Genomic DNA, 23,292 nt, shown 5'->3' on the forward strand with positions numbered 1-23,292 from the left:
TTGCATCTACTCCCCCCTTCCCTCACCACCTATATATCTCTGGCCAGTTTCTTCATACCCTCCATGCATCTGACAAAGAGAATTGTGGTTCTCGAAAGCTTATGCTACAATATTAGTCTTAAAAGTGCTACTGGACTCTTTACTATTTTGCGACTCCAGACTAACACAGCTAACTCCTCTGGATCTTGTCCAATCCAGTCCCCTCCAGGAGATGCTCTAGGAGTCTCTTTCCTAGGTAAGTCCTTCATCTCAGTGGCTCACCCTCTGATGTTTCCTTACCGCTCAGATCCGACTGGGTGACATTAGGAGTTGAGGTCATGACCGATTTCTTCAACTATGATAATCGGATTCGAGCCATCAGGTCCAATTGAGCAGGGGATCTTGACTCCGAGGCATATGGTCGGGTTTGAGGAGCATCCAGAGGACTCGACACCTCAAGTGAGACCAACAGGGCTCAGCTCTGAGGTGTTTTCAACTCTGATGGGCTGGGTCTCGATGCTAAGGATGGTCTCGGAACTGTGGGGGATTTCAGAAAACCAGAATGGCCTGTGTAATGATTTCAAGTAAATGTGCGCATGTATCTTTAAATGCTTGGTGTGAGATAGGTGAAGAGTGGGGGTGAAAGAAAGGGATATGATTGGTTGATGACAGAGTGCGGGCGGAGTGAATGCAGTTTAGACTGAGAGTGGAGAGAAACAGTTGCAGTCAGGAGAAAGCAGGCTAGCTGTGTGCTGCCTGAGTATGTTAAAGTATTTATGAGAGAAATATAACCTGTGTGGAACCTGAACTGAGCATGTTTGTGAAAGAACACTCAGTCAGGGAAAGAGAGGCCAGCTGTGTGCTGCCTGGGCAGGTTTAATATTTCTGTGAATAGGTGTTAGAGAAAGAGAGGCTAGCTGTGTGCTGCCTGAGGAGTTTTAAGCATTTCTGTGAGAGAAATGTTGAGTTAGAGAAAGAGGCTAACTGTGTGTGAAGTCTTAGAAGAGATCTGTATGAACGAGTTTAAATGAAGTAACTTTAAGAACTGAGAACTACTTTTATGAAACCGATACGCTTCTTGACTAAATAAAAGTTTATTTTGTTTTGTTATATTCCAGAGTAGTGGTCATTGCTATATCCCCTTCCTATCCCCAGGGCCACATAGAACCACGAAGCAGCCTGACGCTTAGGCACGGTACAAAAGGGAAAAACTTAAATAAAATATCTTGGAATATAATATTCCTGGTGGCAGCAAACTACCCAGAGGGTGTTAAGGGAAAGATTAAAAGAAAAATCTACCCAAGAGAAAGTAAAAGGTCATAACAGCCTGGTTTAATCACTTTGGGTGAGGGGTCTGCAACTGTCATGGACTTTTCCCATAATGATGCCTTCAGTCAACTCGCTCTTTTTGCTCAAGCTTTTGGAGTAAAGCTCACACAACGTTACAGGAATGGGTACTGTGCCCTTTTCCCAGGCAAAACACACTAAGGGAATGTCCGTTTGTCATTTTTGCGTTGCACTTTGTGCAGCATTTGAAAAGAGACTTTGCTGACATTGTAACTCTAATTCGTTCCAAGATAAGAATACTTATCTAGAACGCGATCAGCTAGAACCTCTTCCAATGGCAGCAAAAGAGGGTAGCAGGGAGCACCCCGCCTCCCAAGAGTTTGTTTTTGGCGGGAAGCAGCCATGCATGTGCAGTGGGAGGCAAGTATGCCCCCTGGTGGTAATTAAGCTAAAAAAACCCTCCGAATCAGCAGACCTACGTGTGCGCAGTCCCATGTGGGACTGCACAGGAGACTGAAGATGAACTAGCGGATTCCCTCTGTCCATGCAACATGGCATTTTGTTCAGGAGGGTTTCCCCATCCTCAGCCTGGGCTTTTTAGGGCATACAGGGGACTGCAGAGGAAAGAGGGAGAAGCTTCACTTGCAGAAATTCCCTCCACCAACACATAGTAGGATCCAAGCCTATTTCTCTATCTTTCTGAAAGTGCTATCTGTGATTTAATAAGCATATTTTTATTTGCCCTGTTCTCACTGGTACTTCAAGATGCCCTCCCAACTATCTGTTTCCCTCTCCAGATTTTCTGCACACAGAATGCTCAATATCCCTTGTGGAGGTAGCCACTTGCTACTAGCTGCAGCACAAACCAATGCTCTCATCTGGGAGCCAGCTTTTTACTATACTGTTATATTGTGGTGATGAAAAGTGCTGTCAAGTTACAGCTGACTTATGGTGACCCCTCTGCTGGGGTTTTCAAGGCAAGAGACTAACAGATACGGTTTGCTATTGCTTGCTTCTGTAACCCTGGTCTTTACTGGAGGATTCCTATCCAATTACTAACCAAGGCCAACCCTGCTTAGCTTCTGAGATCTAACTAGATCAGGCTTGCCTGGGCTGTCCAGGTCAGGGTACTGTTATATTACCACTACCAGGGCTTTTTTTTCTGGGAAAAGAGGTGGTGGAACTCAGGACCGCACAATGACATCACTTTGGGTCAGCTGGAACAAGAGGGGAGTTTTTTAAAGTTTAAATTGCCCTCGGCGAAAATGGTCACATGGCTGGTGGCCCTGCCCCCTGATCTCCAGATGGAGGGGAATTTAGATTGCCTCTGTCTGGAAATCTGGGGGCGGGGCCATCGGCCATGTGACCATTTTTAAGAGGTGCCGGAACTCCGTTCCAGTGTGTTCCCACTGAAAAAAAGCCCTGACCACTACCAAAACTTAGCATTCAAAAGTGTTGCCTTAACATGTGTTCAAATCTCTTCACCAGCACTGTATAACAGTTCTAACCACAACAGTGTAAGGGAGGTCAGTAAATTACCTCTATATTGTAGGAGTAATGCTGAGTGAGACTGGCTTGCTTAAGTCCACCCAGTGAGTTCACGGACCTGAACTGTAGGCTGCTCAACTCATGCCAGCTCCTACAGACATTTAAAGCAGGCTTGCAAGTAGCTCTTTGGTTGTCTTTTTTAGAGAATGCCATTTCTCTAATTACTAATCTAACAGATCATCTTTTCTAATAAAAAGAAGAACAATCTAAAGTCTAGAGATGGGAAAATAAATATTACATTATTAGATTACACAAGGACTTCAGAATATTGACCAGTAAAGTAATAGTTATGAACTATGTTAGTGTAATGATTAAAGTAAAGAATAATAAATACGTTAGGGACTATCTATTTTGATTAAGTTCTTGCAGTTATAACATAATTATAGGGCTTACAAAGGTAAACATAGATATACATACCTCAAACCCAAGTCTATCTTTCTCTTTCCAAAAACAAAAATGTGTAACCTTCTTGTCCCAGAATTCATCTGGTTTTACCACACAGACCAATGATACCTCAGCGGGAACAACATTCTAGGAAGATGAAAAGTACAAAATTAAAGCTTTCTTTCACTGACGTATCATCATTTGGACTCCATATTTTCTTCTTTTTTAGTAGCTCTGCTCATCATTGTGGAGCATACTCCTCTGGCCCTAGGCACTGTCTGTTCACACAGTTCCTACATGAGTAGAGAAGATGCCCTGCACCAAAGGAATACACTCTGTGATGAAGGAATACGGTTCACAATGAAAGATACTGTTGAGTAAGAAAAAGGACGGACAGGATCCAAACTTTTCCTTCCATTTCTGCCATGATTTTGAAATATATTAGTTCTATTACTAATTCTGAACTTGGCCAACAGTTTGGACAGACAGACCCAGAGAAGGGGGCAAGTTCAGAGAGGGGTTATTTTTCTGCAGACCCATGGGACCGTCCCAGGTTAGTAGAAAAAAGTGTAAAGAAACCCCCAAAATGGAGGGGGGTGTTTAACCCCCCCACAACACAAGTGCAGACAATTTAAACCTTCTGTGAGCAGAGAGCCAGCCAAAGGGAGCTGCTAAAGAACCTGCTGCTGATACCAACCTTGTTACTAACACCTCTCCTCTGCAAGTAGGCAGGTGGAAGGGGAGGCAGGGGAGGAGGAGCTTGAGCCACTGCTATTCCTCCATTGCCAGAACTGACATTGCTGCCTCTCCTTTGCCACCCCACCCCCTGCCACCACCCTCCACCATCAAAGCAGCAGTATTGCAGCTGAGTGGGAGAGAAGGAGCAGGAACTGACAATGCTCGCTCTCCTCTAGGCAGGGGAGGAAGAGCTGTAGCTGCCCCCCACCCACAAGAGCCAGATGAGCAAGTGGGCATGGGGGGGGAGCAAGAGTGGTGGTAGTGCTGCAGGCTGCTGAGTGGCTGGCCCAGTGGGCATGGGGCAGAGGGCTGGGATCTCCCAGTGCCTCATGATTCTTGTGGAACCCTGTTTTTATTATATAAAAATACACATCATATAAAGCACAAAATCTCTACTGCATTACACAGATCAGGGTATATATAACTGAAGCGCTAATATATAATATAATATAATATAATATAATATAATATAATATAATATAATATAATATAATATAATATAATATAATATAATATAATATAATATAATATAATATAATATAATATAATATAATATAATATAATATAATATAATATAATATAATATAATATAATATAATATAATATAATATAATACTGAAGCGCTAATAGCAGGATCATCAACAACCAATTTGGTACATTATTCTGCTTCTCAGAAGAGTTCAGAACTGGTGTACAATACAATGAGCTATAAAGACACTACTTTCCTTGATGTGTCATTGTCTGTAACTACTAATATATGGGTGCCATCTTAAAAATGGAATTTGTAAAAACATGAAGCATATATTCACTTAAGTTCAAAGCATGCTCACTCTCCAAGGATGAGAAATAGCTATTATGATAAAGGGCCCAAGGCCTTTGAAAGAGGTAAGGACTCAATTTCATTAAAGTAAAATTGTAAAATCTAGGCAACTTAGTTCCACAGGATAGATTACATTATAAAATAGGCTTTTTTGGCTGTTTACTTTCTATATATTCCCATCCATATAACTTTGTACCTTGCCATCTAACCAACAGAATAGCCTTGGTTCACAGCTGAGAACTGTTTAGAATTGCTCATGGTTCACAGTTGTTTCCTCTGCTTGTCAAGTTGCTTTTGTATTCTGCCTCTCTTGGTGAACACACACATAACATATTCAATAGACAAGAGGCAGAAACAAAGTGCTTATTATTCAGTGACCTTGACAGCACACATCCTGTAAAAGAGCATGCATAAGGAACTAAAAAAAGGAACAAAGCAATATGCTTTGACACTTGACAAAAAAAAAAGAGTTTGGGGTCAAAATGAAAGCCTTATTAAGCCCACATCTGTTAAAGATTTTTCTAAAATCAAAAGGAAAAGTCCCCTTCCACTTTGAACTTTTCAGAAATAGCAATAAGAACAGGACAATTCATTCAAACAGAATAAGCCATTCTGCTAATCAGTATTAAATTCAGCCTCACGCCTCCTGCTTTCCCCCACCCCAAATTTTATCCATGCTTTTAAGCTGGTACTATTTATCACTCCACATCAATTTTCAAGGACCCTCTTCCCCACCTATTTCCGAAATTATGAAATAACAAACTCTCCACTAGATAAAGGATAAGTAATTGGATTAAAAACGGCCCTGTCTATTTGATTCTAAAAAGGCAACACTATCAATCTCATTTCTACAGTTTTTATTATTAAATACAATTCTTGAAGATTACTAGAAAATCTGTAATACAATCTATGTTATCCATGTTGTAAAATGCACTAAAAATATTAATTGCTAAAAAATTGTCATAGCAACTAAGCTTTACAGGAGTATTTGATGTGGGACAAATTCTGACGTATGGTAACTTCTTCAAAGTATTCTGAAGAAACACAATCTTGGAAGGATTGTACTATCCAAGTTCTCAGGGTGCAAAGAATTCCTAATGTAAGGCATTTTTTCTGCTCACATTTTCTATACACCCCTTTTATTGTATGCAGAACCCTACAGAACCCATCCTTTGCTGGGCACTATTGCAGCCTTTCAATATGTACATCTAGTATCTGAGAAAATAACTAACAGACTATCCATTGGGCAAATTTAAACAACAGGGTAAGGAATATAAATGCCTTCATCTCTCCCTTAAAAACACACACATAAATATACTTTATATTAAAAAATGTATGAAATTCAGCATGGCCAATTTTCCTAGTAAGTGAACACTACAATGAGTATGAAACAAATTTTTAATTAATCTTCAACAGAACTTAATTCTTTTGTCTTACCTGTAGCATTAACACAACAGTCTTGACAACATTCCATTGGGATTTTCTACCATCCACTATAACAGTAAATCCTCTAGCTTTACACTTATCGCTGTAATAAAAACAAAAAGGTATTATAGGAAATGTTCCGATATCACCTTTTGTCACTACTGACTTTTCTTTTAAAGACCTCACGGTGCTGTCTTTTCGCCTTGCTACGTTTTCCCCACACATTACATTTTCACACCAGTTAAGTTTTGCGGGTTTAGCTGAACTTGTCACTTGCAACTGTTGATGTGGTACTGTGACTTCACAAGCTACAATCTGAGAAACTGTTACTTCAAAAGATACTTGAAGCGATAGCCCAGAAGAGAGGTCTTCAACCTAGTTAAATCTGCGGGCACGTTTGGAATTCTGAGACAAGACAGTGGGTGCTGCTACAAAATGGCTGCATTGGAGGTTAATTACAAAATGTTGGGAGGTTCCAAGCCAACAGCTATCAGGTGTGCAGCCACAGTCTCATCTCCACCCCACCCCACTGCTGCTTTTACATCAAAAAATGACCATATATTATTTTATTTATTTATTTAATCACCTTTCTAGACTGCCCTCCCCATCAGACAGGCTCAATAGCAATAGTTTGCTATTGCACATATGTTTCATTCATCACATAACAAAATGATTTACTTATTAAGGGCTACAATTCTTTGGAGAACATTCAAAGATCCTGAAGGCAGGTGGGCAAGGAGCACAAATTACGGTTTGGAGAACCCTAATTATACTTAGTACAGACCACAGTTTGTCATTGAAATATGCCAACAATTTTACATTTCACATCCTTCCCTGAGTGCGCGTGTGCACATGCCAGTATACTAAGTTCCAAGAATGCTATTTATATTGTATATATTAATTTATTTCATTTCGACACTAATGCTGATTTTGTTTTCAAACCACAAATGTAAAAAGATCAGCATTCTTGCTGACACGTTTCCTAAATGAAATAATTAACAGGCTTTGAAATGTTGTGAAGACACACTTCCATATAATGTATATGCATCTTTCCCTCAGTACTAAGAGACTCATTATTCTTTCCACGAACTACAATTTTAAACCATGTTTAAGCACCTGCCTGCCCACCCCAACCCCCCTCCAGGAAATCTAATGAGATCTCCACCAATGCAAGGAAAATATTTTGTTTAGAAATAAAATATAGTGCTTTAAAAAACAGCACCCTTGGAGTCACCTTGGAATGCTTAGCAGGTAGTCTAAGGTGACACTCAACTCATCCATATTTGTTTGTTCGAGGCATAATGGAATTGTCAGAATGAGTCCACTTCTTCGGTCCTTCCCGCCTGTAAAAGCAAATACAAAGAACTGATAGATTTGGACACTGCCACACACACACACACACAATTCACAAGTTCAACAATTCTGTTCTAAAACTGCTTAAAGTCAAACAACTCACAATATTATACTTTTTGGAAAATGCTGCAATTTATTTTTGATATATCAAAGCACTAGCATCATTAAAACTAATGAGAGGACTAAAGTAAACAGGCTACACATCAGCATTATCACAAGTCTCCAACTCAGACTTAACAATAAAGTTAGAACTTCAGAAAGAATTCTACTTAATTCTTCCCAAGTGCACAGAAGCACATAACCTGAATTACCAAAAGACTGCCCATCAAACTTATTGCACAAGACATTCTGTTTAGGACATTCTTTTGTGCACTAATGAACATGAACATTCTGCCCCACTTGCTTCAAAAAGAAAAAAAAAGATGTACTTTCAGGTCATATTACTCCATTTGATAATGCGAATATGGGAAATTTTTAAACCCATTGGGTCCACACTTGGGTCAAGTGTTGTAAACACTTAGGTAAAGAGAAACACCACTTATTCAAATGTGGTTATTACTGTCATCAACAGTTAAGCTATAATGTAAAGAAATCAGTTTCCAAACCTTCTTAGAAGAGATAAATACCTTCCAATAGCTGGAAAGCTAAAAAATCAATACAAGGGGTTAAACTATAATACCGGAGCTGTATGGGTGTTAGGAACTAGGAGTTTTGAACTGATGGCTTACTGAATTTATGGGTTTTTAAGTTATCCATGCTTGAATTCATGCTTTCTTTTAACCAACATGCAATATAAGCCTGTATTTTCATTATTATTAGTTGATCTTTGTTTTGTGGAATGCTAGGCTGAAGAGGGGCCGAGTGTGATTGTGTCCACTTAAGAGGTTCTGTGAAAACAAGCTACAACAAACAGATGAGTTTGTTCCATTCTTTGCAATGAATAATAATAACAACATTAGATTTATATACCGCCCTTCAGGATGACTTAACACCCAGAGTAGTTTACAAAGTATGCTATTATTATCCCCACAACAAAACACCTTGTGAGGTGTTGAGAGGGGATGCAGCAGAGGTCTTCTCACCCTATCACTCATTTGCGCAGTGTCTGGGCTCATTTGGCCCTGACGTGGTTACTAAGGCACAGCCTCTCCACTGAAATGTATTTTAAGTACAGCTTATTCAATCTGATGACTTTATAATCTCTATTTCTGTCCCTCATAGGATACCAGTGTTTAGCTGGACAAATCTATGCTAAAGCAGATTTATGTGTAAGTAGATTTTACAAGATCACAAGATAAATAATTTTCAGAAGCCTAAGGCTTACTCAAAGCCCTGAGGGCAAGTAGTGGTGAACTGGCACAATTTCTACCATTTCTATTTTTGTGAGACTTCTGATTCCATTACTGAGTAAATGCAATGATTTGTTAAGCAATTTGTAACAACTAGTACAAAGACTAAAATGGGACTTTGAAGGAACTGATTTTGACATAGCTGGATCATATCTATGCCATCTGATTAAACAGCTTTTGTATTTTAACCATACCTGTTTTACATGTAAATTGAAAATGAAATCCAGCTCTCAAGTTAGAGTTGACTTATGGCGACCCTGCTGGGGTTTTCATAGCAAGAGACTAACAGAGGTGGTTTGCTATTGCCTGCCTCTGCAACCTTGGTCTTTGTTGGAGGTCTCCCATCCAATTACTAACCAAGGCCAACCCTGCTTAGCTTCTGAGATCTGATGAAATCAGGCTCTCCTGGCCTATCCAGGTCAGGGGACATGTAAATTAGGAAACAGGAAACCCTGGTGAAGACCATGAGATGTGTTAATTCCCTAATGGGAATCTGGCTAAACATTTGGATGCAAGTTAACTTTTTAATACAAAACAGAAGTTTTAATGACAGAAATCTGCAATTTTTCAAAGTTTTAAGTGCAACTGGTGTCAAATAAAAATAAAGAAAGAGGCCCTCAACCTTGAAAACTCTCACTGAATTTAACATTAGACCAAGCTATTAAGGTTTAAACTGCCTCGAATTGGGCCTGGCCATCCTCTTGTGTGTACCATCAGATCCTGTTATTTACACTGTTCCCGCCAACCCCCCCCCCTCATCCTCACTGCTGCATCCTGCTATATACAACAGCACTTCAGATATAGCACAGCTGGCTGTATTTTGAATGTTGATACACTGCTGCGAACACAATTCCAGCTTGTTCAACAGATGGGCTCTGTCAATAGGAAGACCTGAACGAAAGTGATTAGCTTCGTGGTATATAAAAGATGCAAAAACCTGTTTTTCTGTTTCTTCCAGATAGGTTTTAGCCACAAACTTGGACACGATAGAACCTACTGCCCAAAGTGATCTGTCAGATATATATACAGTTGAGTTCTAAGTCTACTTGCAGTAAAGGCGCTCTGTAATTCCTGCATCTTTGCTCCCTCTTCTGTTTACCTTTTGCCTGCAGTTTATGACAGATGAATAAAACTAGAATCTCTTATACACTATCAATCCACTTTCCAAGAAACAAGAAATGAGCAGTAAAGCAATTCCAGCTACTTAGATTTTCCCCAGCATAAAATAATAGTTCTGGGCATCAGAATACTGCAAAAGGCTTGACTTTATCTCTGTTTCTCGCAGGGAATATGATTTTGGCCAACAGTGAATGGATAAAAAGGAAGCAGGTGGGGGAAGAGGAAATGACTCAGCACAGCTGGAAAAACTGGGGTCACATTGATCTTTTAACTTGAAGCAACTGAACAGATCTGTGGAGGAGACACTTTTCTTCCTCTTGTTGTATCATTTGCAAACATGATGTTCAAAAGACAGGAAAATATTATTTATTTGGCCTCAGACAAAAATCAGATTTCCCCCCACTCTCACACAGTTTTTTCTGTTTATTTGTTTAGAGAGGGAGACAAAAAGAAATGTATACAAAAAAGGACACCTCTTCAAGACAGCTTGCTGTAAAGCAAGATGACAAAACTGATTTGAAAAGATAAACACATGACTCTACAAAGGAAAGCAAAAGACAATTTATACCATAAATTCTGGATCTGGAACACCATTATACCAAGAATATATGTACCACTGGAAAGCATCGGAACAGCAGGCTTTAAAAGCATCAATTAAATGCTTTATTTCCAGTTAAGTGCTTACAACAGGTGAAATGTTTCACTGCAGGAATGAAAATGATTGCCCAGCACCCATATGTTTAATGCCTTCCAGGGAAAGGTGCTATAAAAATTATATGCCAAGAAAAGGAACGTCCTGCTGGTAATTGTTTTCCTCTGCTGTTCTATTAATGCTCCCCATTTTCCTTAAAGGTTTATTAAAGAAGAGGTGTTATTCAAATATAGGAGGTTAGCTTCTATCACTGTTTATTGGTTAGGAATGTTTTAAAGTAATTGACAATAAAAAAAATTATGGCTAGCAGGGAGGGAAAAAAGGCGATTTTAATCTTTTTAAATGTGTAAAGTGAAATAATGTATTCAAGCAGCATGCGTGCTTCAGATTTATAAGCAGGAAAATTATTGTGGTCAAAACTTGTTCAGGTAGCCATCCCATTCCCTGCCGAGCATTGCTGGCATCCCATGGCTGATGTGGCTCGAGCATTACACGTGAAACATCAAGGCATCATATAAGAATTTTTATTTTATTTATTTATTTATTCAATTTATATACCGCCCATCCCCAGGGGCTCTGGGCGGTGAACAGTTAAAATCGATAAAAACAAAAACTAAAATCAATATACAAATAATAAAACAAATTAACAAGGTGCAGTGGTGGGGAGAACCTTCCCCACCCCAAAGGTGGGAGGCCGACATGGCACCGCCCCCTTCAATCACCAAATGCCTGGCGGAACAGTTCTGTCTTACAGGCCCGGCGGAACGATAATATGTCCCACTGGGCCCGGGTTTCCATTGACAGAGCGTTCCACCAGGCTGGGGCCAGGACTGATGCAAGAATACACTTGCATCTTCGGTACAAGGTAACTTGTTCCCTTGCCTGCATTTTAGCATCAAACATTCAGCTGCCCAATCCTTCCCTGGGACCCTGCATGTCTTCCAGGATTCCTTGAAGCAGTGAGTTCCAAAGGTAAAACCTTTCTTTGAATTAGATGCTCTAATAATGAAGCCTATACAATGTGCCAGTGACAGCAGCTCTGAAACCTGCTCTTCGTGTTACAGTAGTGATGTAAAGTGTTAAATGTTAGTGGTTTTAGGTGGTAGCCACGTTGGTTTGCAATAGAATAGCAGGATTTGAGTCAATGGCTCCTGAGAGACCAACAAGAATTTCAGGGTGTGAACTTTCAAGTCAGAGCTGCTCTGACTCCCTAAAAGCTCACCCCTGAAAATTTTGTTGGTTTCTAAGGTGTCACTGGACTCAAATCCTGCTATTAAATGTTAAAGGATTTGCTTATGCATTGTGGTAAATATTTCCCAAGGCTTGGAAAGAAAGGTTACTCATGCGTTCAAGGATCATATGTGCCCTGCAGAAAGTGGGCTGCTTACCGTATTGTTAACTGTCTGTGCATAAGACAGACACCAAAGGACAGTAACAGGTTAATTTTCCTTAACAAAAATTAGTAGCAGAGTAAATAATGCAAAAACATGTATGAAGGCTATGTAATTTTTGAGCTTTTTAATATCTGAACAACTGAATTTTTCATAGTTTAAACAGCTGCTTTATTAAATGAAATTTACATCTCTGCGGAACACGGCAAGCATGAACATGCCCCTCCTGAGCTAAAAGCACTGCTATGCTTGCGTGTATTTCTTCGAATGTAACTTGAAACAGCAATTCATGATTAAATTAATATTTGATGCCACGTTTCAAATTCTGAAACTGGTCTCTCTCCAAAATTCATATATGACACGTACCAATATACATCCAAACACAGTATTATACATATCAAAATTAAGGAGTAGGGGAGAGGCTGTGGCTCAGTGGAAGAGCCTCTACTCTGCGTGCAGAAAGTCCCAGGTTCAGCCTCTGGCATCTCAGGTGATAGGTGATGTGACCTGGGAGAGCCGCTGCCAGTCCCAGAAGACAATATTGACCCTGACAGACTGATGGTTTGATTCAGTATAAGGCAGCTTCATGTGTATATGCATGTGTATGTATGAATACAATATGGAAGCAATCTAGTCCCTCTCCAATGTGCAGCAACACAACCCAGTGTGCTTGGGCTGGAAGTCACCAAAAGAAAAATGAGCCCACAGAGAAGGTGCATACACATTCACGTACAAAACCTCCCACAGAGAGTGTTACTAGATCAGAGGTTTCTAATGCAATCCACTGCTGAGTTACTCGAAGCAAAACCCAATGATATCAACTGGATTAGACTGGATTAACTCTACACAGGATTACAGCCCCAATGTCTAAAATAATTTGAAATTTCATCAGCCTCGGTACTTTGAATGTAAGTAATTCAAATAATGAATACTACACAATACCAAGGAGACAGACAGACAGACAGAGTGAGGTAGTCGCTAGAGTGTTGTATTAGGATACAGGAGGCTGAGGTTCAAATCTCTATCGCAGAAGTCTACTGGGGTACCCTTGGTCCAGTCACACACACTCAGCCTGGTCTACCTCATAATGGTGTTATTTATTTATTTAGGTATTTATTCCTCCCCACTTTTTCCCCAATGAAGATCCAAAGTGGCTTACATCATCATTCTCCTCTCTTCTCTTACATCCTCACAACGGCCACATTATAGTGTTATTTTCCCAGGTCCTTTTACTATTTTTCAACTTTCCCCCCATGCTATTTAAATTTCTCCCACCTCCTACACCATACTATCTTTAGAAGTAACAATGGCAAACCAATTTGCAATTAGAGATTATAATCACAGGAGTTGAAAGCAAACAATCGTATCTTAATTAGAAGAATGAAATGGGAATTCTTGTGTTTGCAACTAATTGTAAGTCTCATTAGGCTACATTTAAGTGGTGATTTGTGTTACTACTAGATAACAACTGCTCTACTTTGGATAAATTAAGAGAAGTAAAGAACAAGACACAGCCAATACCAAGAAAGTTAGAAATAAAGCAACTTCAAAGTTATTTTACCTCAGCTTTCTTGTTCTATTTTGCTCCACTCCTCAGAACCTCTCTCACTTATTTTTATGTGTAATTTTAAGTTAAATGATGGAGGTATTATGCAAAGGACTTTAAAACAAATCACCTCCAAATCTTTGTAAATGGATAAACAAATGGCTAAGTTTCCTCTCAGTGTGTGAAAAATACTGGATGTACCAACTCAGGTAATTAATCAAGCTAGGGAGTCAGCCATGTTAGAAAAATCCATAAATCCTAGCTTTCCAGTCTAAAAGAGAACAGGGAGATGGGGACAGTCAAACTAAGATAACAATACACTCTAGGCCACTGATTCTCAAAATTCCACAGCCTGAGGATCCTAAATTTTGATTTAAAAATTTTCACTGCACATCATGCCCTGCCCCCGCATCACTAACACACATCATGTGCAAGACAGACTCTTTTAAAAAAAGTGTGTGGCAAGCCACATGTGCCTCAGGCTTCTATCTTATAGCCCCTAAATAATACAGTATATTCATTATGCTTTAAAACAAAGTTTAAGTAAGTATTTTTATTCACAGAATCACAGAGTTGGAAGAGGCCATACAGATCTTCTAGTCCAACCCCCTGCCCAATGCAGGATGAGCCTAAAGCATCTCTGACAAATATTCATCCAGCCTCTTCTTGAAAACTGCCAGTGAAGCGGGGCTCACCACCTCCCTAGGCAGCTGATTCCACCTTTGAAAAAGTTTTTCCTACTATCCAGGCAGTACCTTTCGGCATGTAATTTAAGCCCGTTGCTTCGAGTCCTATCCTCTGCTGCCAACTGGAACAGCTCCTTTCCCTCCTCTAAATGACAGCCTTTCAAATATTTAAAGAGAGCCATCATGTCCCCCCTCAATCTCCTTTTCTCCAAACTAAACTTTCCCAAGGCCCTCAGCCTTTTCTTTGTAGGGCTCAGTCTCCAGACCCCTAATCATTCTCAGCACTCTCTTCTGCATCCTCTCAATTTTGTCCACATCCTTTTTGAAGTGAGGCCTCCAGAACTGCACACAGTACTCCAGGTGCGGCCTGACCAAGGCAGTATAGAGAGGGACTATGACCTCCTGCAATTTCGATGTAATGGCCCAAGACTGAGTTTGGCTTTTTTGCCACCGCATCACACTAACTGCTCATATTTAGTTTACAGCACTCTTACTCCAAGATCTCTTTCACATACACTACTGCCCAGAAGTGTATCCCCCATCCTGTATTTGTGCTTCACATTTTTATGGCTCAGATGTAATACTGTGCACTTACCTATGTTGAATTGCATCCTGTTCACAACCACCAACTTCTCCAGAGTATTCAGGTCTTGTTGGATTTTAACTCTATCTTCTTGGGTGTTTGCCACTCCTCCCAATTTGGTATCATCAGCAAATTTAATGAGTAGCCCGTTTACCCCTTCATCCAGATCACTGATAAAAATACTGAAAAGTACCGGGCCCCAAACTGAGCCCTGTGGCACCCCACTGGACACCTCCCTCCAATCTGATGAAACGCCATTGACCACCACTCTTTGGGTTCAGTCCTCTAACCAGTTCTCTATCCACTGAACTGTCCTATAGTCCAGTACGCAGTCTTCCAGTTTACCCATTAGAATGTAATGGAGGACCTTATCAAAAGCTTTAATGAAATCCAGGTAAATCATGTCGACAGAGTTCCCACGATCCAGTAAGCTTGTCACTTGATCAAAGAAGGAAACCAGGTTGGTCTGACAAGACCTGTTGGGGACTTCCCCGGATCACTAAGTGGTCCTTCAGATGCTTACAGATCGATCCCTTTAAAATCTGCTCTAACATCTTCCCAGCAACAGAAATCAGACTAACCAGCCTGTAGTTCCTGGGTCATCCTTCTTCCCTTTCTTAAAGATTTACATATCTGTACATGGTTTACAAATGTCTCAGAAGGGAGCCAATTCTATAGGTCCAAAGCTCAATTCTCACCCTTGATTAAAAAGGGACTCAGCACCAGAAACTTCCTTATTGGCTAATAACTTCTAAAGTCTAGGAGTGGGAAGGGGCCTGTAAAAACTTTCAGAGCTTCAAACAGACATATAAAAGACCAATGCTAATCAAAATCTATTCAACTGAAAACCACCCTTTTCTATCCATGCAGACCTTTCTCTGTGTGTGTATTTGCTAAAATTTGCATTGGAAAATTCAGTTTTATACTAGAAACAACCACAACCACTGTATTGGAATACTAGCTCCTTAATACCACTCAACGAATTGAGAGTTTCTAAGTTTAAGACACTCTGCTCTAAACTTCACATGAACTCAATTATCACTTTTATTAGTAACCAGTATTTTTGTAGCATGCTTCTCTCACCCCTTCCCAATTAACACTACCTTTATGATCACAGCCTAAGCAGGATTTCTATGGGCTGTGTTCAAAATTTAACACTACCGTCCCTATCCCATCTATACTATTTAATGTTACAGCCAGGGCTTTTTTTCTGGGAAAAGAGGTGGTGAAATTCAGTGGGTTGCCCTTGGAGAAAATGGCCACATGGCTGGTGGCTCCGCCCCCTGATCTCCAGACAGAGGGGAGTTTAGATTGCCCTCCATGGCAGGGCGCGGAGGGCAATCTAAACCCCCCTCTGTCTGGAGATCAGGGGGCGGGGCCACCAGTCATGTGACCATTTTCAAGAGGTTCTGGAACTCCGTTCCACCACGTTCCAGCTGAAAAAAAGCCCTGGTTACAGCCAAAAAATTACCTAAATAAACTTTATTGCAGTACTGGGCTTCCCACCAAGACCTTGGTTGTCCCCAGCCCTCAGTAAAGAACGCTCTAGCTTGGGATCTGTCTCACACTATAAACCCATCAACTGGACACAGAAATCAAAGATGACAATGAAAGTTGTTTCTTGACAATTTGCTTAGAAGTGTGGTTATGAATTGTACGGATCTGCTTATTACTTTTTAAAATTGAATTTGGAATAGGCCACGAGATCATGTCCTCCCTTCTCTCCAGTAATGGAATGGCAGAGATAATTCATATCAAAGCAATGGAGCCGATACTGTGCTAGTCCTCTGCCCCACACTCAGTCTTATACTTATCAGAATAGACCCTCTTACTGTACTATATTCCATGCTACCTTCACTTCCAAAAGCTGGTAATTTATACTACCGAATGTATAGTTATTTGCTGACATTTTCCAAGAAAAAAAATGCTGTTAAGGTGGTTCCCTTCTATAAACATGGGAAAGCTTTTAGAAGAGCAAGTTGAAATCTGAATACTTATTGATTTTTAAACTTGTAAAGATCAGTCAGGGAGCTACTACAGTGCCACATTCTCACAGACTTGTATGGGACTACTGAATGTAAATGGGCCCTGAACTTTTCTCTCAAATTATTTTCTGACAAATTTGTATCTGTTGAATAGTTTGTAGCTAACTCAAAGCTCAAGAGATTTCTTTTTCTGTTAACTACCACAAAAATCCCTAATAAAAATCAGATTACGTAACAGGTTTAAACATATATAATCCAAAACAAGTTGTCTTATGAATGCTCAGCAGGAACTACTAAGGAACAAATCAAGTAATTTTAACATGGTTTCTCCATACCAAAGCCAGCAAATGATCTGGACAGCTGGTCAGTATCTCAGGAACCAACATCAATTTTAAAAGAAATAATCAAGTGCTGACCAGACATTTGATAGTTCCAAACAGATATGATAGTTCCCTGTTAGTCTACAGCAGCAAAATAAAACAGGAGTCTAGCGGCACTTTAAAGTCTAACACAATTTATTCCAGAATAAGCTTTTGGTGAGTCAGCCCCTCACTTCAACAAATGTACTGGAAATTTATAGCTTTTAAATATGCTTAAATTATTAATTCATCTCTCTCTGCTGTATATAATTCAAAAGTAGCAACACAAAAGCACCCCAAAAGCAAGACACCCAAGTAGTTTACTAACTTGACATAAGATAGCTGTTATTTTGGTTAATTACCTGTGGGAAAGACTGAAAAGCCCCTGAAATGGTCACATGGCTGGTGGCCCCGCCCCCTGGGGAGTTTACATTGCCTTCTGCACAGCGGCGTGGAGGGCAATCTAAACTCCCCTCTGTCTGGAGATAAGGGGGCGGGGCCACTAGCCATGTGACCATTTTCTCCGAGGGCAACCCACTGAGTTCCACCACCTCTTTTCCCAGAAAAAAAGCCCTGCAGAAAAGAATATCAGGCAAGAGCTACAACACTCAGTTCTTCTTACACAGACGAACAGACCAAAGAACACCACACACAAACTGTACCTGAAAGGAAGGCCAACTTTTTCTTCAGAATAGGCAGTATTACCGTAGCATCCATCCTACCTTCAGTTATCTTTCAGAGATCTGAAACACAAGAAGTTAAAGAGCGTCAGCCAAGAGAAATCAATTACTACGCTCCACTAAAGCAGCTCAAGAGTTGGCTTGCAACAGCACAGATTTATTCCTGCTTCCTGGAGAGTGGTTCAGAATGCTTCATAATTAAAAAAAACTGTGCTAACGCTTATAGTATGCCTACTAAAATACCCAATAAAATCCTTAACCTAACATTTCTGAGTCTTTTCACTATGGTCCAGTTCTCTCCCCCCCCCAATTTAATTACTGCCCCTTTAAAGTAATTACTGAATAATTCAACTCAGTCACATATTTCAATATTCTATATTTTTTCTACTCTCTCCAGAGTGTAGTTTGTTTTATTTTACCCAGCATTAAGCACAGCCACTTCAAATGAGTTCTCATTTTTCCCTCACTCCAGAGTACAGTTACCCAGTCAGGTGCTGTGCTAGGAAATGACCCTTGTGCTTTCTCTTCCTATGTGCACTGTCCAGGGTTGCCAGGTCCCTATACCCTCCCAGCGGGAGGGGAGACCTGGAACTAACCTCCTGCCAGTGGCAAGGTCTCCTTCACGTGTGCGCTCCAGTACCTGTGGGATGACGTCACTTCCGGAAGTGATGTCATCGCACCAGCCACGGTAGCACTCCTGTGCTCCATGCAGGGATGATTCCCTGGTGGGCACCTGAGAACCCTAGCACTGTCCCAAAGCACACTTATATCAAAAACTAGGGTCTGAAGAAGATTTCAAATCCTGATTGAGAGCCATTATTTATTTATTTAAAACATTTGTATGCCACCTTTCTACACAAATAGGGTGCCCAAGGAGGCACATTAAATATTTTAAAATTTAAAACAACATGTTAAACAATTAAAATTTAAAACAAATTTAAAGTACTATAAAAATAATCTAATAGACACTCACACACAACACCAAGAATTGGAGGGAGGCCAGTAACAGTTATTGGATGTATGCCAAACAAAACAAAAAAGTCTTCACCCGCTGGCAGAAGACAGCAGTAGAGGGGGACAAACTCTTTGGGGAGGGAGTTTTTGTGCAATGACTGAGAAGGAAGGGGTTTTTTGGTCAAAATAATCCCTCTGCCACTTGCACTAGTAGAATCTGGAGATTTGTGGGATCATACAATCCCCTGCCATCTGTGAACCAGAACAGTAGCTGGTGGATGGAGAGGGGACAAAGTAAAGTGTAAGAGTATTGAGTTTCACCGTTCCTGTGCTACAATTAAAACATCATGCCAAATGATGGTTTGCATTAACCATAGTTCAGAACTAAAACTGGTTTGAACTTCCTGAACTTTCCCTACTAGCCTTCTTTGCTGTCTTAACTATAGCATAGGTTTATCTCAGCATTACTGTTAACAACTTTTAATGCTAATGCTGAAGGTTCTCCCATATGAGCTTACCCATTCACTCTTGTCATCTTCGGAGCCCCTGCTTTGGGTGTCCCTACCATGAGGCTAGATAGATGACAACCTGAGAAAGGACCTTTCGCAAGCTACCTTGCCGGATGGCAGTGTCCATCCCCTTAACGGTTACAAGATATGTGCCAGTTTAATGCGACCAAGCACTTAACTTACTTGCGAATGGCATGGCCCAATGTATGGACAGTAAAATGAGACGGAACATCTTAGTTTGAAGTCTAAGGAGAAACCATCAACAATCCCCATATCTCATATTTTAAAACTGCAATCCGTAACTCCGGAATGATGATCTCCTACATCCAGTGTGCGCTCTAAAATCTGGTATTCCAACATATTAATCCAAGAAAGAAAGGGTGATGGCTGTTCTGTGCAACATTACAGCACTTTGTCAGCGGAGCACAGTACCTCAATTAGAATTAGCGAAGCAACCTGTGTCAATTTACAGCCACAGTGCTGATACCGGTATTGGCTACTGTGACTAGGGTTAAGGATCTGGAATGAGCAGCACATCACACTCTCCCTCTGTGCTCTTCCTCATATGTGAATTTTCTTTTTCCCATTACCTTTGCTAGATTTAACTTAAGTCCCCCTCCTTATTACAGCCCCTTGTGCTGCATGGCATTTCTTTTAAAGATTGCTTTCTCCACAAACAACATTTGTCCCAGTTTTCACTTTTTCCAAATCAAGGCTCCAGGGGGATTAAGCTACAAATCCACATAATACTGCCATCTCCCCAAACTACAATTTTATGTCCAGGTGTTATTTAAATACAGTTTGTGCAGGATGTCTAAATCTGGTGGAACATGTACTATGAAAAATTAAAAATAAACTATTTAATTATAAACGCTTTAAAGAAAAAAGGAGTGGTGTTCACAGTGAGTCACATTCTTGGAAGTGTGGTCTTCGGGGTTCTCTTTTCTACATTATACTAGAATGTGGACCTCAGGCACATGTCATATATACATACACCCTGATTGTTAGCAGTCAGACCCCTCCTCACTGCTAAGGGGGCACTTTATGGATGGATCATTATAAACACCCTTTCTTCATGTATTGTAAGTCCAAGGCACTGCCTGGCCCAGAGTGGATGCCAGCCAGGTGGGAGCCTGGAAAATTACCAGACTGTGAGTCAGAGTGGCTGACTAACTGATGTCCCTCCATGCCCCGGAGAGAGACACATAGCTTAGGACAATGAGGTCACCCAAGAAACTCCTGACATTTTGTCAATGCCCAATCTCACTTCCCTGCACTCACTTACCCTAATCAAGCTATTCAGCAAACCTGGTAGCTTTTCCCATCTGGCACTTACAGGTCATCAACCACTTTTTCACTTACAGTCCATCTCAGACAGGACCCATCAAACCTCTCCCAATTTATTGTCCAACCTCTGAACAACCCATTAAATTATTATTTTGGGGGTGAAGAAGTCAGCTTGCCCAGGACAGCATTTCGCCCTATAACTAGTCTCCCTAGCCACCAGTGAGTGTGTGTTGGATGCCCCGAAATCCATTTGGGCTTCTTCTTCTCTTCTTGTGAAATGCTGGTCATTTTGCTGCCACCTCCGTGAACCTCTGTCTTCAAGACTGGTAATTATCATCCTCCCAAAACTGCTTTCTCCTCCTTTCCTCCCTGACTTTCTTAGTCAGCCTAGTATATGTGCTATGTGTGGGGTTTTGTACATTTGCCATTTTATTCCTCGTTTAATTAAAAACTTTCCAGTTGAACACCTGCCTGGCTTATTTGAGATTTCTCTTAAGGAAACAATCCCTGTAAACATAGGTGGAAAATCCTAGTTACCCCACTCTCGCTTGTCTCCTTAACGCTAATTACCACAACCAATTAGAAAACCACCTATTTGAGTAACATAATTGCACAGTGACATGCAGGGATGGATCAAGTTGCTTCTTAGCTAAAATTAGGCCTTTATGTGGAGGTACAATTATCAAATAGGTATCTGCTTCCATTCACTAGATCCACAAAAGACCAGAAGGACTAAGCACACATTCATTTTAGTAACTGTCTCAATCAATAGAAGATATGGTATGTTTATTTAAAACTTTTGTATCCCATGCCTCTCAAAACATGACTCACAAATTAGCCATAAAAATAGAACACAATAATAAAAGATCATTATTAGGACAAGGGATACACAGAATAAGCACAGCACGAACATCTAAAGGATGCACATTTACTATTAACCTGCCACATTACATTCTAAAGCTGACCTATTGCATTCATGACTTAAATTCACCTTTTCTAACAGCAGGGATATCAGAAGACCTCCCATGGATGGAAGATCTACAATTCTGCATATTTTAATCTTGAATCAGAGAAGCAGAGAAGAAAGGTGTTTAGCCTTCAAAATAAACAACGTCTTCATGCTTTGACTCAAAAAGTAATGTTTTAGATCTCTTGTTCTCTATTTCTGCATTTTATGTTCCTTGTCAATTGTTTCTCCCATCTGTCATTTCTACCTATGCTATTTTATATTATTTTATAGAAGTTGAATAGAAAATTAGAAATAAAATTTTAAAGCTAGAGCTTTCATTTAGTGACTGAAGCACTAAACACTAAAGAGAAATCATTGAGAATTGCCTCTGTATTACAACAACAACAACACAGAAAAATTGAAGTACTAAAAAATTATAGTATACAGATGAACAAAGCACCAGCTTTGGATAATACTCATCCCAGTGTATTAAGTATTTTATTCACTGGCTTGGTTAAACTACAATTATTTCTCCAGAATGAGAGGGGGGGGGGAATCTGGGGAAATGTATGAAAAAAGAGCTTTTAGCACAATTTGAAGTGAGGAAGGGAAACGGAAAAATGAAATATGAACACAGAATTATAACATAAAATACTACTTTGAAGAATGTTGCTGAAAGAGTAGAATGAGGTATTATAGAGAATTTTAAGATAATTAATGATGCTTAATACATGAATCCTAAGCCTTATTTCCACCAGTACCCAATTTTGTTCACTTTGGGGGCAGCCCTCCACAGCAGATTACATTCCTCTAGCACTAAGGCACAAGTTTCCAGCTCTGCAGAGCCTGTGGGCATTTCTGGAATTCTGAAAACACATACGGCACCAAACACCATAGCCACCATTCACAAAACTTCGGGAATTTCTATAAAATGATAGGCGGTTCCAAGCCAAGCATCCTCCTCTGATAGAAGCAGCTGTTGCCAAATAGATGCTCTCTGCAGACAAAAAAATGTTGCCCCCCCCCTTGGCTCTTTTGTAACATCACTTTAGTCCAATGAAGTGGAGGAAAGCCAAGAGATCCTCTTTTGCTTTAGGGAAGAGGCAGGCACTAGGAAACATCAGAGGGTGCTATAGTACCCACATGGTAGGCCATTTTCAGCTCACTGAAAGATGTGCGTCTTGTGTGCGCAGAAATGTCTAACGATGGAGAAACATGTTGCACAGCAGAGGACTGCCTTTACAACAGAAACAGGGCACTGCTTAAACATAGGAAAGATTAGGATCCAAGCCTTGAAGAAATGTAACAATCATCAGTGGACTAACTGAATTCAGTATGCAGTCCTATTACTAGGTGTAATAATCAGTTTTTACAGCCAAAGTATGTATTATGCTGGGACCCATGAGCAGATTTCTTACGATGCATTTTATGGCTCCTAAACAAAATTTTGAACCAATACAATTGTACCATGGTTCTCAATTCTGGTTCGGAAAGGAACTATAAACCATGGTTTGCCATTTGGACAAAGGGGTAAACTCTGGTTTGCTGATGAACAGGAAGTTGAGGGGATACATGGGAGTGATAAACAGCTGTTCAGTTTTACATCTGAATGGAATATCTGAAGTTGCAGTTCACGCCAAACTTCAGCCCAGTACAGTCCACTGATGGTTTCAGCATTTCTTAGCATATCATCAGGATCTTAGTAGTTT

The 23,292-nt window shown here is 40.3% G+C and overlaps 1 protein-coding gene across 2 annotated transcripts in view; it reads right to left on the minus strand.

Annotated features, from left to right (window-relative positions):
- The window catches only part of SESTD1 (SEC14 and spectrin domain containing 1), a 79,772-nt gene that overhangs the window by 38,742 nt on the left and 17,738 nt on the right, over positions 1-23,292 (minus strand). For both annotated transcript variants that reach the window (XM_054972256.1, XM_054972255.1), the window contains exons 4-7: positions 17,867-17,947; positions 7,416-7,524; positions 6,194-6,284; positions 3,232-3,345 (exon numbers count right to left, since the gene is read on the minus strand). In XM_054972256.1, coding sequence (XP_054828231.1) covers positions 3,232-3,345; positions 6,194-6,284; positions 7,416-7,524; positions 17,867-17,921 — 369 coding nt within the window. In that variant the 5' untranslated portion in view covers positions 17,922-17,947. The remainder of the gene's footprint in view (positions 1-3,231; positions 3,346-6,193; positions 6,285-7,415; positions 7,525-17,866; positions 17,948-23,292) is intronic.

Source organism: Eublepharis macularius, chromosome 2 (assembly GCF_028583425.1).
Source record: "Eublepharis macularius isolate TG4126 chromosome 2, MPM_Emac_v1.0, whole genome shotgun sequence".
In the NCBI taxonomy this organism is placed as follows: Eukaryota; Metazoa; Chordata; class Lepidosauria; order Squamata; family Eublepharidae; genus Eublepharis; species Eublepharis macularius.